Genomic DNA, 15,825 nt, shown 5'->3' with positions numbered 1-15,825 from the left:
ATCAATGGTATGAGGGGGTGACACTAAAGTAGGCTTGCATACACATTTATCTTTTAAGTTTAGAGTACATAATTGACAATGGAGCCATGATGAGAACACATGCTGAGATGAAGTCTAAGGGCCAGATGAAATGGTTTTGGTGGCCTAAAAGAGAGAGGGAGAAAAAAAGAGGAAACAACTGTCTTCCAATTATTACATAACTGTCATGAAATACAGCTCATCTTTTACCGCATTAGTACTTCACCTCTGATTCAACATAACTACATGGTAAAATGCTCTGTACCTAAATATATAAATACACATCAGCGACCACAGCTTGACAGAGGGCGCATGATTATGATCATACAGATGCTGATGATGACGACAGCAAGTAATTTCATCCGGTATACTCTCTTGCTTCCACTGAAACGAGGTTATTTATTCTCTGCAGTTCCACTAAATGTCACTGCAGTTTGATGCTAACTTTCACTTTCAGACGAAACATCTTCATGTGTTTGCAGAGTTAATTGCTCCGACAGAAATGACCCTTTGGTGAACTTTGGTGTCCAATGGTAAAGAGAGCAGGAGCAAAAGGGCACGTGTAACTAAACAGTGACAAAACAGAGCGAGTGCATCAAAGTAAAAGTTTTTTTTATGTGAGTCATTTCACTATACTGTTCAAATGTACATAGTCTAACGAACCACGAATGCTACTTTAGAGTTGCACATCACAGAGCAAGCAGATTTTTACTGTAAATAGGCTGACATTATATGATGCTGGTGATGGCCCTAATTTATCTGTGTAAAAGTGCAGAAAGGAAACTGCCTCGGTTCAAAGCCTGTTGTAAATGACAAGAATTAACTTGAGGATGATTTAGATGATGCTTCCATTTATGCGGTGCCTCAGTGGTTGATATGTATTGCTGTGCAAGGACAGCGTGTACAACATTAAAGGAATCCATAAGCATGGTGAATTTCAGGTCCATAAAAGCCAAAGTAATGTGGTGCCGAAGCTTTATTTGGTGTTTAGGTTATAACCACTTTTCGAACAGCATTTCAATGACTATATTCCAGCGTACACATCAAAATGTTCCTGAAAAAGAGTTATTTGATAACTATGTCTACCAGATTAAGCCTATAGCTCCAACTTTTACACCTACAGTATTTGTCTTTTGACCTGCAAAGCACAGTATACATGTTACTGACTCCCACACTGACCGTATTTTAGCACATTTCCAAAGTGTAGCCTGAATTAAAGAGATGATATTTTTAACCTTCTGAACCATGGTTACGGTAAGATGGACATTTACGCTTAATAAATTGAGTCATACCCTAGCTAGTTTTTTTTTATCACATGTATTTGGCAATTCAAACACCCAGGCCTTCCTTGCATCAGCATACTTCTTGTAAATCAACTTGATTTAAACAGGCACAGACAAATAAGTCAATTAAGGGGTTTACGTTGTTTTGTTTTAAATGCTTTAAGAATGGTCTCCCAGAGGGGCTGCAGGGACCTTCGTGGGACCTCACTACAAAAATCAAGACATTGTGTTGACCATAAATACCCTGACCCTAGGATATATAATAATAGCTGTTGAACACACCACATTGCACTTTAAGTAAATATAACATGGATTTTACTGTATACATTTTCATATCTAATCACTAAGTGTTTAGGATAAACACATATTTTTTATCACACTGTTCACCTGAATCTGCGCCCTGGAGCTATTTAGGCGCCACTGGCAGCAAGTGCCGCTGACAGGGTCACTTCTAAACGCCGCCCTGACGGAGGAGGTAGCGACTCGGTTAACGGGGAACTTCAGAAGGCTACTTCACCGCCTCACTACAGTATATGTCATAGGCTGTATAAATATGGGCTCTCCCCCCTCTGTGGATCACACACTTGACCAGTTGCGCCGCGCAAGAGTCTGATGGATCATTTGAATTCAGCGATCCTTACTGGGTATATGGTACAGTACAGTAGGCAGTTGTAGTGAAGGGTCTGTGCGTAAGTGTGCGTGTGTGTACATGTGTGTGTGTGCGTGCGTGCGTGTGTGTGTGAATGTGCACTCCTAGAATAGAAAGCCAAAGCAAGAAGGAGACGAAGAGAGGCGGGATCGGCTTGTGCCTTGTTGAAATCCAGGGTGAAGCAAATAGATCGTCTGTAACAGATCGATCAGCAGTTCGCGCTCCCTTTGTGGATTTGATGGATGTTTGATCAGTGGATGTGATGCCCATATATATCATCGACCGAAAATTTCCCGACACATCTGGTAAGTCGTTCACGCACCCTGAGCGCCTCTCATAACGTGGTGCCATCTGTGTGCGTATCTGTCGTTGTGTATGTGTGCATTGTTTTTTGCATGTGCGTGTGCGCGCGTGCCGGCTGGGTGATACGGGGCAGCTTGCACCAGTTGGTCATGCCACCCCCCTCGGAGTTCCCGACGTGCAACAGGAGATGAAGAGCTGGCACGCATTAAGCTGCGTCTTGCTCGGTTGCGAATGTGTGCTGCAGCTGAATATTTTTATCGCTGGAGTTTTAACACCTTGTTGCATTTGGTTCAACCAGAAAACAATAAAATCTAATGTCATAGAATTCCTACTAGGTATACTATTAACTTACTTTGCAGTATTGGCTCACTGTATTTGAGTCCCTGGTGAGGTTGCTGTAACTTTGGTGTTATATCCCGTTTAAAGTTATTTTCCTTATTCCATTCATACTGCTATCAGAAAAAGCAGTAGGAAAGCAATTTAAAAAATGGACTTCATTTCACCTAGATCACAGCACCTCTGGGAATCAAGTCTCCTCTCACAAAATGATTTTAAAGCGATTTAGTCTTCAGTGTGCAGCTATAGGCTCTGTGCTGAAATCCATATCCCAGTGAAGGTGTTATTTTAAGTTAAAGTAGGCCATATTACAGTACTTGTTCAAGCTCAATTTGGTACATGTTCATGACTGACATGGATGTAGGTTGTAAAAAAGTGACTTCATGGAAGTAGTCAATAGTGACTTATGTGTGCAGACGCATGGGTGTTTTCAGGTGTCTCGGTGAATGATGGGTTTAATTTTGAAGGGGTTTGTGAGGTCTCCAATGACATAGGGACTGTTTATGTTTTCGATATATCATGAAAGACCGACAGAGAGAGGAGACAGAGAGAAAGAGAGAGTTTTGAATTTTGGGTACTCCTTTCATAAACCATTATCTTACAAATGCAGACACAGGCTGCATATACCTTCCGAAAAACACAAAAGAAAAACATCAGAGCCACATTATAAAAAGTAAAAAAAAGAGTGGCAGCGCACTGCTAGCAGGGGAACATCATGAGCAGAAATGACAGCTCACATAACAAATAAGTTACACACATATTCCTCTCTCACAGAGCAAACGTCTTCCAAGGCATCAGTGTAATGCACATACTGGCTAATAGTTAGAGGTTCCTTAATCGGCACAGAAGCAGTGTACAAGAGTTATCTGACTTTAAACGTGCATGTGTACAAATCCAAATCTCAACTCAATCATGTATTTAAAAACGGCAGTAAGCAGTATGAATGAGTGATAGTGCATGAGAGACACATACAGTAATTGCTCCTTAAGATTCATACCTAACATGCCTCAGCACACTGCGAGGGAGTCACTTAAACATGATTTACTACCTCTCAATGTCCCACTCCATCTTTACACCTTTCTTTCCCTCCTCTGTGCTCGTGTTCCTTTTTGCACATTCCTTCACTTAGTCTTTATGTCCCTTTTCCTTTCTGATACGTTTCATTTCTTGGCATGCAACGTGACAGGATTAGAGCAAATAATATACACCCTCTGCAACACTGACATGCACACATGGTTTTATTAGAGCAGTGGGACTGCTGTCACAGTGATGTGTTTGCTCGCAGACAAAAAGAAAAGAAAAAAGCAAAGTCGACTTTAAGTTTCTGCCCCTTCCTGCAGCCTGAGAAAGACTGTCAGGAAGTTCTGATTAATATATAATCTGACCTCCTCTTTTAATGCATCAATCACTTATTTTCCTCCCCGTTCTCTTCCCCTTGTGTCTTGCATATACTGTGCTAGAATCACATCTTTCAAACACAAACACTGCAAAAGGAAAGGTATCCATTACATGTAGGGCCACCACTCTCCTGTAGTAAATCTTATGACCCACAGTGAAGTCATGCATACTGGAGTGCTAGTGTGGAGGGGGGGGGGGGGGGGGGGGGGGGGGGCAGCCTGTAGGGAGCTGTGGTTGGTGTATACAATAATGGCAGATTACCAGGCTGGATAATGACTAACCAGGGGAGTTTACTTTACATTGCTCTATTGTTTTGTCATGAAGAGGAATGAAAGGGGATTTGAGATCTAGCAGGACTGTGACTGTGTTTGATGCATGTGGATGTGTGAGAGTAGGTGATGTTGTGTGTCTGTGGCTTTCTACTCGTTCAAAGGACGCTAAGAGACTTTGTCCTTTGGTTGTGCGGTGCTCTCATCTCAGCCAGCACGTAGAGAAACCCGCCCATCTGCACAGGCGCCTCATGACACCAGCCTGTAAAAGTGTGTGTGAGAGCGTGGCTGTGGACGTGTGTGTGTGTGTATGCTTGTGTGCAGTGATTGCATGAGTGTATGTGTGTGCAGCGGCGGTAAGGGATCAAGGATTAATTGCCTTCAGAGATAGACTTAACTGCTTGTTACATGAACTTTGTAAAGTTCTCACTTGGCCCCAGAGAGGAGAACAACACTGTATAGTGAGGAGCAGAGGGAAGGTCTATCTTATTTTCTGTTCTTCAGAAGTGTTTGTTTCTTTTTTTGTCTGGAGCGTACTGCCACTAGAGGGTAAGAACTTCCATTGTTCTCACCTTTTGCTCCAGGACTGGTTAAAAACTGTTTGTCTTTATTTTTTGATTACTGCCATGTGTCTTTTCCTTTTTAAGCCTGTGCCTGTCTGGAGACTTAGATCTTTTTGATTAAAATACAAGTTTTAAACAATTATGAATTAAAATAGTGTGTTGCCAAAAGTGTGAAAATACTTATATTGATCTGTAAATGTTGCTGACAGTAACAAATATGTTGAAAATGTATGTCCAGGATTCAAAACATTGTGAACAAATGTTGAATGTAACAATTCTTTAGTTCATTTTTAGTTAATATGTGACTTATACCTTTTATTTATTTATTTTTATTCATATGTTATCTAAATCTCCCTCAGGCTCCCTTTTTGTCTATTTATAAAATGTCAGAAAACAGTAAAAAAAAAAAAACATCATATTCTCAGTCTTCAAATCGCTTGTTCGGTCCAACCAATAGTTTAGAATCCCAAAATATTTGATATAAACCAGAGAAAAGCAGGAAATTCTCAGATTTGTTGGCATTTTTGCCCAGTTAACTACTTAAATTATAAGTCAATTATCAAAATTGTTTCAAATTCATTTCCTGTCAAGTGATTAATCCTTTTCGCTGTCCTTCTTTTGTTCTTCTCCTCTCAGGTGAGTTGATTCAGCCGGCAGCTGAAGGAGGAGACCTGAGAATGACAGAGACCAACCCCCCCAAGTCGGCTAAGAAGCCCCGCTGGACCTCCCTGGAGATCGGCCTCATTACAATCGTCTCCTTGCTCTTCATCGTCATTGTCGCTCTCATCATCCTCTTTGCTACACAGAAGACTGGTGAGTGCTAAATTTAAGGGTAGAGGGCTCTGCTGGACCGCTGATAGTGAAAAGTAAGAAATATCTGCAACACTGAGTGCCTGTTAGAAAAGATTTTTCTCAAAACTGTCTTCAGATTCACATTGATAAAAGTTTGATAAACCTGAGTGTGATAAAAAGAAGTTCATCATGTAATTGAAAAATATTTCTGGGAGCCACTGAGCATTGAGGACACTCTTTATTTTTTTCTGAGAGCAAACCTTTTAGAACTTTTGAAGATTGCCTTCCTGAAACTGTGTCTATGCCTGACTGTTACTTCAAACTGAGTTCATGGTTAATGGTAAACATGAAGGAGTTCACTGAAGAACAGCATTTTGTTCAGGTGAATAAAGGACTCTTGAGCTGTGTGCTTTTAAAGTGTAGTGCAAAAGTACAACCACTGAGCCTGAAAGAAGAATGCAGCGTGCAACCATCCTTTTTAGAGTTGCCTTTGTGTTGTCAGGAATTTTTACAAGACATTTACTATGCACCTTAAAATGCTGTGAGATTTCATATTTCAGACTTCTGTGTAAATTATAAAGAATTGTGTAACTTATATCTTGCTAAATTTCATCAATTCATTTATGACAAATGAAACCAACCGCCAGCTACTCGTCATCAGAAAACAATAGAATCTGATTGAGATCAATGACACAGTATAAGTATAACATGGGATTTTTAATCATTAAAGGGAACCTATTATGCTTTTCATTATTTTCAGTCATATATATAATGTTACAATGTCAAATGTTCATATTAAACATGGCCAAAGTGTCATATATATATGTAAAAGTAATCCCTGTGAGCAAAGAGCACCAGCCTCAGACTGCTTGGTTTCCAACGTTTTTTTTTGTACTTTCAGCCTGAGCCGATGTCGCCTCGTGACGGATTTCTTTATACGGTCATCGGCTCCACGCACAGTGCACTAGTTCACCGCTCTGCTCTGCTAACATTATGGCATTTTAACATTGTTTTGGGGGTAGTCACACAGAGCCATGACTCCAGTTGAGCTGACACGCTGTGAGTGTTTTTCCATTATACAGCACAGCAAAGTAGAATAAGTTGTTTACCTGTTGGAGGTGTGCTGGTCGTCTGCAGCTCGTCATCAAACATCTTACTATGAGTGTTTCTGCTCGTACTATTCCTCCCTGCATTGTTTCTAACTGATCCGCTGAACAAATAGCTCCAAATATCTCCATATCTTGTTGTGTCGACTGGTTTTTAAAAACCCTCCTAATTCAGTGAGGAACAAGTTTAATTTCCTGTAAAGTCTCCCATTATTTAGTCATTTAAAAGCTTTTAATATGAAGCAGTAAAGTGGTAAATGTTGGGTTTACATCAGCAATAACTTAACACGACCCTGACAGACCCTGGAGAGCTGGCGAATCAGAACAGAGTGGGCTCATTGGGAGGGGGTCCTTAAAGAGCCAGGAGCTAAGACTGCCTGTTAAGAAACAGCAGCTGAACTGAGGAGCTGCATAAAGGACCAGTATAAGATAAATAAGGAGTTTTTTTGAACTATGAATCATGCAAAACTACTGTAGTGGAGTCTCAGAATAAAAATATAGAGCTGGAAATGAGCATAATAGGTCCCCTTTGATATCCTGACTGATGCTTACTTGCTTGCTTTCAGAGATAATGTAAGTGTTATGAAACATGATAAGAAGTTTTATTACGTCAAATGATGACCGATGACTGTGCTGTGGTAAAAGAAAAGCTATCTACTAGTATTTCATTAACATGAATAAACAGCTTATTTATAGATTTATAGATTAATTATTGACAAAATGGAACAAGTTTGAAGTTCAGCGAGAAAAGAACACTGACTCCTTACAGATAAGTCAATCTAATTACATTTAGTGATACATAAAACCGTCTGGGTTGGCATATGTACAGTAGTGGTTTGTGTTGAGCTAATATTATCTTTGGCAGTCTTGTGCTTGATAAATGTGTAAACTGCCATGTCAGGAAAATGAGAAAGTTTAAAGTCCCCCTGCCCTCAAAAATGTGTTTTTCTTCTTGTTACTACAGCTGGATGTTTGAGCTTCACAGTGTAGAATGATGCATGTGCACAGATTGACACTGGAAGGCAGTTTTCACATTCATCTGCTGAAAGCAAAAAGTTTCTCTGTGCTCACTGAAAATCTGATTTTGTGACTTCACAAATAGTTTTGAAGCCGATTCTGGTCCAATACCCAACTTACACAAGTGTGATGTGGAAACTTGAAGCCTCCAGTGTACATACACTGAGAATTGACTTTTCAGTGAAGTAGGAAACTTTCTGTTTTTTAATGAGGTAGAAGGATTAGATGCCATTTATTGTCCCAAGCAGAGTTTTTTTGTATGTCTAGAGAGGATCTTTAATGACTTTGTCTGTGTTTATATCTGTGTGTCCACTCACCTGTGTGTACATCATGCATTCATACATAACACATGAAGTTCACATGACAGTTGTGTAAACACGTGTGTGCTTGTGTTAGCATGTGTCAGATTTACTTTGATTTACAGTTACGGTACACCTAAATTATTCCTGATAGAGTGAAATAAATATTTCTAAGTAGTTGTAATCTTGAGAAGGATGAGACGGAAAGAAATATAGGAAGAAGGAAACAGGAGGGAGATAATGTGTATTTGACATAATAAATTATGACTGCAAAAATCCCACTGAGTGATGATTTGTTTTGCATTTTCCTGTAGATGGAATCTGTACCACGGCTGACTGCACACAGTCAGGTAAGCATTGTGTGTGTGTTTGTTTGTACGTTCGCTTTAATGTCTCCTTCTGAGGGCTTTGATTTTTTCTCAGAGGAGGACAGAATAGGAAAATTTAAAATGCAGCAAAAGCCCAGAGACTTCAACTGTGAATATGTTGCCTCTGAGTCAAAGCAGTGTTCAAATCAGAAACAGTCCTGATCAGTAGAAACATGTTGCAGAGGGTTATTGTCCTTGGATCACCTCTGAACAACTGTAGGCCCACAAGAGAAGTTGAACAAATTGTAATGGCTAAGTAAGTGTATTCACAGCTTGAGCAAACTCATTAAGACACAAATTAACAAAAATTAAATATGCATAGCTCTACCTCTAGATTCTAGCAACAGATGCCAATTCATTTCTGATTCATTTTTAGGGAACCAATGTCCCAATTCATTCATACTTGACAACCTTGTCAGAAGACATCTCTCGGCTGCCTCATGTAATTTAATTGCAGCTCCAGAAAGTTAACACATTTCCAGTATTGGTGCCCATTAGAATCCAATTACTGCTATTATACGGTTTTACTTATGCAAATGGGTGCATATCAAGATTTTTGTCAAGATTAAGACTTTTCATAGGCCTATGTTTTATTTTTTAATGAACCATTAACTAAAAAGAACTGTTTCTAAGAAAAAAAATTCGATTTCTGTTACTCTCTACTATTAGTATATAGCATGAAACATTTTGGCGTGCACCCAAGGATGAAGATGATCCACAATTTCAGCTGCTCTTTCCTCCATTATTTCCAACATCATGTAAAAGTTTTCTTGAGAATTCTTCCTCAATTATGTTCAGTGCACATCTTTGTAAAAGAATAGTTTGACAATTTGGGAAAGTTTCTTGCTGAGAGTCAGATGAGGTCAATACCTCTCTTATGTCTGTCTATTCACAAAAGGTTCCTGCCAGCAGCTGGTTAGCTTAGCTTAGCATAGAGACTGGTAACAAAACCAGCACCTCTTAAGCTGAGTAATTAACACGTTAAATCTGTTTTTTTCAGCACATGCATTAATGTCTAATTTTGCTATGAAAGTAAGTTTTCTATATGATTTGTGTCTCCTGACTCCTATATCCATCAGTATATTAGTCTTTGGGTGAGTATTTCCATTTGCTTCACTTCTCAGAGCTTGTTTCCTCTTTGTTGTGCAGCGTCCCGTCTCATTGAGAACATGGATGCTAGCGTGGACCCTTGCGATAACTTCTACCAGTATGCCTGTGGAGGCTGGCTTAAAAAGAACATCATCCCAGAGACCAGCTCTAGATACAGCACCTTTGACATCTTACGAGACGAACTGGAGGTCATCCTCAAAGGTCAGACACCTACACACACGCACCCACACAAACAAACAAAGATCTGCATACAGAAAGACCACAAGACTGACAGACAGACTGACCAATTTATGAAAGATGTGGAGACCTGCGCTGCTTGTTTTCATTAGAGTGATAATTCTGTATTTAGTCCATGATTAAGATGATGATGATGATTAAAACCTAAAACAGTAAGTCTTTTTCAGTCCACTTGCTTTTAAAGAGGAGTGAGAACAGCTTGAATCAGTTGCTCGAGTATATGAGCTAAAGAGGACTGTCCTTCAGGGATTGCAGCTCTATAGATATCACAGATGCCAGGGGAGTTTGGCTTCAGCGCTGCCTACCATGTGAGCTCAGCGTTTGTCAACAGAGCTGGCATTATCAGAGTGTGTGTGTGTGTGTGTGGACATTGCGTTCAGGCTGTGCTAAAAGATGTCAACACATGGTAGTGAGAAATTAATTGTAAGTTTGTACTGTATGCATGTGTCTCACGTGTTTTCCAGCTTTTTAGCATGCATTAGAGTCTTAGTAGTGTCCTTGTGGCATGGTTGATACAGCAAGGGTCAAATTACATTGCAAATGTGTGGGCGCGTGTGGATTTGTGTGGCTCCATACTTCACCTCAAGATGTCTGTGAGAAGGCCAGTCGAGTCTTGAGGAGCGGGTGCTCAATCTTTAAGGGGGACAAACTTTTTCACGGACAACCAAAACTCTTAAGCTACCATAAATTTACAATTTATCTGCCAGTCCCTTCCACTACAATACAGACAGTGCGGATTGCCTGCAGGGCAGGAGAAACAGAGTGATTCAGAGGGGTGAGAAAGATTGATCCTTAGTGGGAAAGGAAAACCAGAGTTTAAAGTGCAGCCTGTCTCGTGGACTCATAATTTGCACCAGCTTCGAGTACTTTATCTGTCCAATCTCTATGGAGAAACATGCAGCCTTGTGTCTTGGGGCACTGTTTCTTTTTTCTTTTGCTATCTGTCCTTGTGTCAGCCAGTGATGACATGCAGATTATTTTTTCTAAACACAAACCTGGGTGGTAACAGATAGGCTTGTTAATTAAATCCAAATTCAAACAGTCATTCACAATAATTGCTCACAACACATTATGCTTGAAAAGATAGGGAACCTACTGGAAGTCTTAAGACAGGTAAATTATAAGTTTTCTAGAGAGGAGTGTTTCATGATTGTTTTGGAAACAAATGTCTTGTTCTTTCTGAACTGACAGCTCTCACTGGCCTTGCTTTCCCTTTACTTCTCGATAAATATCTTTTTACAGATCAATATAACATTCATTAGCTTTTAGAGTTGATAATGTAGTCATTATAATCTCATTAAGTCATTTATTTTTTATACCTTCATCCGAGGGTGATTGTAGTGTTAAAAGTGCATCTTCATTCATTCTGTGTCGTGTAATTATAAAAGTGTGTTATTAAAATTCGGAGTCCTGCTTCTTCACAATGATTTGCTTAAAGATAAGATATTATGATTCACAAGTAAAGCCTACATTTGATTATATGCCCTCTGTTCTGTACTGTTCTGTCCTGTCCTCTCCTCTCCATGGCAGTCTTAACAGCCATAAAAATCACACATAGGGGGGAAAAAGCAAAATAAACATTGCCCAACAAGGGCTCATTCTAGGCATTTTGTTACCGTATGTGCATTTACGTACATAGCATGTCTCTGTGTAAGTGTGTGGTGTTATTTCACACTTTGTTGTATTTTTACTGCATTTATCAGACGGTGATGTTTACTGCCTGTCTGAAAACAGAGAGAGAGAGAAAGAGAGAGAGAGAGAGTGACAGAGAGAGAGAGACAACAAGAGAGAGAGAGAGACAACGAGAGAGAGAGAGAGAGGGAGGAAAAAAATGAAGAAATGCACTTCTGATCTAATGTGGAAAGACTAGGCAAAGTGCAAAGGTTGATGTTTTAGAATCATTGACTTTATTGCTCTACAAATTGCATTTACCACAAAAAGGAACGGAGCGACTAAAAGAACTGGTCCTAATCATTCAACAGCTCAAATCTCCACCAATCGTCAGCGTTGTGCTCATTCCTTCAGGCTTACCAGTCAGAGAAAGAATGTCTCAGACTGTATTGTATACACACATGTTCAGGTTTACTTTTTGTGTGTATCTGTGTGTAGATCTGTGTGTGTGTGTGAGAGAGAGAGAACGTTGTGTATTTAAGATTATACTTGATAGTCAAAACCGAGGCATGTGTGCAATCTTGAATACTTACAGTAGCAACCTCTAGTTGTCAGGGTTAAAATTTTTCTTAATGACTAATGTACGCTGAAGTAAAAGCCCCAGCCAGTGTGAGGCCTCAACAGAGTTGTGACCTCTACTCTGCGATGTGACATCAAACATGTGACCTCTGATCCTGGGGCTGACTGCTGCCGCCTGCTTGGATACCACCGCCTGCTGATGGACAGATCCTTTTCCTGTCAACAGCTGCAGGGGCCTGGAAACACCTGGACACTGCGGCGCTTGAGGCTGCATGACAGCAATAAAAAGGCTGTATGCATGTGTATGTGTGTGAATAGTAGATTTGTGGTTGCTTGTAAATGCCTTAGATTGTTCTCTGCTGCTGTAAAAGGTCATAAATGATTCGTAATGAGGATCTGCACTCTGATTGTGACCACAACAGTGTGTGTGCTTGTGTGAGTTTTTTTTCCACCTCCGCCTACTCAGGTGTGGCATACTGTGCAATAATTTGCCCAATTGACTGTGAGCATTTTAATTACAAGCTAGCTTGTCAGGAAGAAGAGGGAGGGATGTACAGCAGGCAGAAACAGGATGAAAGAAAGAATTTTCATCGAAACTAATAAAAACGGCAAAGACCGAGGTGAAATAAAAGACAAAAGGAGAGTAATAGAGGAAGAGATAGGTGGTGAGATACACACAAAATCGGGGGGCTTTGAGGTGAAGTGGAGGAGGTCTGTAGCCAGAGGATGATGGTATACTGAGAGAAGCTTTGAGGATAAGTCAAGAAATGTGAAACAGCATGTGGTAGTCATCTCCAAGCTAAGCCCTACGTGCGTACGTCCATTCGTGCATGCACACGTGCATGTGCCTGTGTGAGTGTGAGCACACTGCTGCTCTTACATGAAGTGCTTCTTGAATGACTCCAGGTCTAAATTTCACTGTACAGAGTCAATTCTAGCTATCGGCATGCAATACATGAACTAGCTTATGTTTCCTGCCTTGCTGAACGTCTCTGAGGTAGCTGTGACGTCCAGAAAAGTGTTCACATGCGAGATGTTGATCTAACAGTTGATGATATAACAAAGAGACAAAATGTCTATGTTTTTCCTGTGGTAACAATAGGATAAAAAAACAAAACAAAAACAAACAAAAGCGTCCGTCTGTACTTACTACAAACGACTTTTGAGATAAATGGTTTGTTCACATGACCTGCCTGATATCAAAATTCCATTCGGAACCATTGCACAACACCATAAATACTGCATTTCTCATAAACATATCAAATAAAGATAGCAGACCACAGGTTTGTGGCCAAGTAAAATAATATGAATATTAATGCAGTTATGCTTAGCCAACAAAAATATACTGAATAAAAATCCTGAATCTAATATGTTTTTGCCAGCCAGGACGCTTATGAATAACAGGACAGAGTTCGGTAGAGCACAGACCTCCACCAAGGTAATAATCTCCCCTGTTAGTTGTATCACAGCCAACACTATACTGGGTACATGACAGAACATTTGTACACACTAAGACCGGCCAATGGGCGTTACTTTCGTACTGAGTACATGACAGAAAATGACATGACAGATACTCTGGATTCCCATTTTTAAGTCTTCTTTCAATGATGTCTTCAATGTTCTTCCACATGAAAACACATCAATTAATGATACTATATGTTTATGTTATGGTCAAAAGCTTTAATTTTCCATGCTTAGGGTTCTAAGAAATTATGTTTTTTACACCACTTTGGTATGGCTCTAAAAGACTATACCCATGAGCCTCAGCTGCTGCAGCTATAAAGCAGAGACCAGTCAGAGCAAATTCAGACTGCTTCAGAGTTCCCATCAGGAAAATAAACACTGCACTATAATTGCAGAATTCATTCAAATTTGACCCAGAATCTGAAAGAATGTTTTATTTTGTAAGTACAAAACCTAACCTGTAGCTTACACGTGGCACTAGCAGTGCATGTAACAGCATTTTAAGCTCATCGATTGGATTTTCCCTACAGAAATGCACCTTGGTAAGTTATAATTCCCTGCTTTTCACTACACGTACTGTTTGACAGCACACTCTAAGAAGCATCTCAAAGAAAAATTAACACTTGTCTTTCAAACAAAAATAGGACTAAACTTTGTAAATTATTTACACCTTCTTTAAGGAAATTAAAGTTTTAATGGTCTATTCTGCTGGTTTGTACGACATTTTAAAGGTCTTTTATGTTTTTATACTGCAAGAAGAACAGTAAACAACTCTATTGTCGCTGACTGAGACTCATCACTCTCAAACAGTGTCATCTTATTTCAGTTTCAATTGCATTTACAGCTTCTGCCTGCAGTATAATATGAATTTGTTCCATTATGATAAATTGGAAGCAAAACTCTGAATGGCAACACTGAAATACTGAGGGTGAAATGCCTTGTGGAAAGAGAAACAGTCAAGGATAAAACATCAATGCAGAGAGGATAAACTCAAAATTCGGATTCCGGATCATGCTGAATGGTTTCGTCGAAACTGACATGATGTCTCAAGCAAACATCAGGTGGCACAAAATCCATTCTCAGATACATCCAAACTTGCACACGGGGAGAGTGTGTGTGTGTATGTAAGAGAGAGTGAGAGGGTAAGCCTTTGCTGTGGTTAAACATTAGCACCAGGCTGTCAGTAATCCAATCACACACACATGATCTGTGCCCTTTTGCAGGAAGCGCCCTGTGAAGGGTCCTTATCTCAGGACTTCATTAAGATTAAATGAGCACATAAATAGTGTACACATGGTAATGAGAAAATGGGAGCATTAGAAAAATGAAAGGGTAGAAAGAGACTGAAGTGAAATGCAGCCATGCAAGTAGTGAAACAAGTAGAAAGAAGGGAAAGAAATGAAGCACTAAGAAAATGAAAATTGAAAAAAGATTATGATGAAAATAATTGAATTCAATTTAGAATATTTTGGGGCTGCTAAATTAATTGACCGAAGGGTGGATTTTCATTGAGTTATGCAGCAACAGAACAGGTGTATTTAAAGCTGGAGTATGGTACTTTTGTCTCCCCCTTCTGGCAGTGAGAGTAAAAGGGGGCACTTGGCTGTGATTGCCTGACAAAGGGATGTAGCTTGTTCTCATGTACACCCCGAATGACAGGCACACAGAGAGGGCCAGTAAAAACGGATATGTTTTGACAGTCCACCGGCCCAAAAACGTATTTTTGACAGTTCACCAGGATTTATCTCAATTTGCCGGATGGCCAGTACACCACTGGCCATAACCCACTGTTGTGGCTGTGAAATGGTCGACAAATTGTTTTGAGTGTCACACAACCCCGGCAAAATAACTTGTCAGAATATGATCAGAATCAGAATTTGATCCATTTGGTCCCGTTAACATTTGGAAAGTCTAGAAGAGCCGCATGTTAATTGGCCAAAATGGGAATGTAGAGTCCGACATGAGATTTAAAAACTCTGTATACTGTTATATACAGAGAGATTTATCTAGTGGTGATAGGTTTAATCAGCATTGTGTGAACTTGTTTGGCAAGGGCTTGGATGACATTCATTTATATGTAAAAGCTCTGCACTGCATGTTTAAGAAACAATGAGCTGATATGACATTAAATGAAATTAGTGATTAAAGATAGAGATAAACTTTGTTTTAAATATGGCTAGCCTTTTCATCTACCTGTCTTTATTCTGACTGGTCTGTCAGTTAATCCCCAAAATTGCAAAGAAAAAAAAAAAAAAAATCTCATTTTCTTCAACTTTCCTCTGATCCTTTTGATCCCAACTCACTGTGACATGAGTGATGTCTTGTTGGACTCAGGGGAGAGTTTCCTGTCAGTTGGCTGAGTAATTTAAGATCCATCCTCTTTCTTGTATTGATCCTGAGGTTGCATTGAAATGTGCAGTATG

At 39.8% G+C, this 15,825-nt stretch overlaps 1 protein-coding gene across 2 annotated transcripts in view; it reads left to right on the top strand.

The window, feature by feature from the left end:
• The first annotated feature begins 1,873 nt into the window (after positions 1 to 1,873).
• LOC122984245 (neprilysin-like) overlaps positions 1,874 to 15,825 on the top strand; it is a 32,847-nt gene continuing 18,895 nt past the window's right edge. Inside the window, exons 1-4 of one of the 2 annotated variants that reach the window (XM_044354580.1) lie at positions 1,874 to 2,255; positions 5,456 to 5,632; positions 8,348 to 8,383; positions 9,551 to 9,712. In XM_044354580.1, coding sequence (XP_044210515.1) covers positions 2,213 to 2,255; positions 5,456 to 5,632; positions 8,348 to 8,383; positions 9,551 to 9,712 — 418 coding nt within the window. In that variant the 5' untranslated portion in view covers positions 1,874 to 2,212. Of the gene's footprint in view, positions 2,256 to 4,570; positions 4,806 to 5,455; positions 5,633 to 8,347; positions 8,384 to 9,550; positions 9,713 to 15,825 lie in introns of those variants that run through there. The other variant, XM_044354581.1, reaches the window with a different exon arrangement.

This window comes from Thunnus albacares, chromosome 6, assembly GCF_914725855.1.
Source record: "Thunnus albacares chromosome 6, fThuAlb1.1, whole genome shotgun sequence".
Taxonomy (NCBI): Eukaryota; Metazoa; Chordata; class Actinopteri; order Scombriformes; family Scombridae; genus Thunnus; species Thunnus albacares.
Note: the sequence above shows the minus strand (reverse complement) of the source record. Positions and strands in the feature narration are given on the sequence as shown.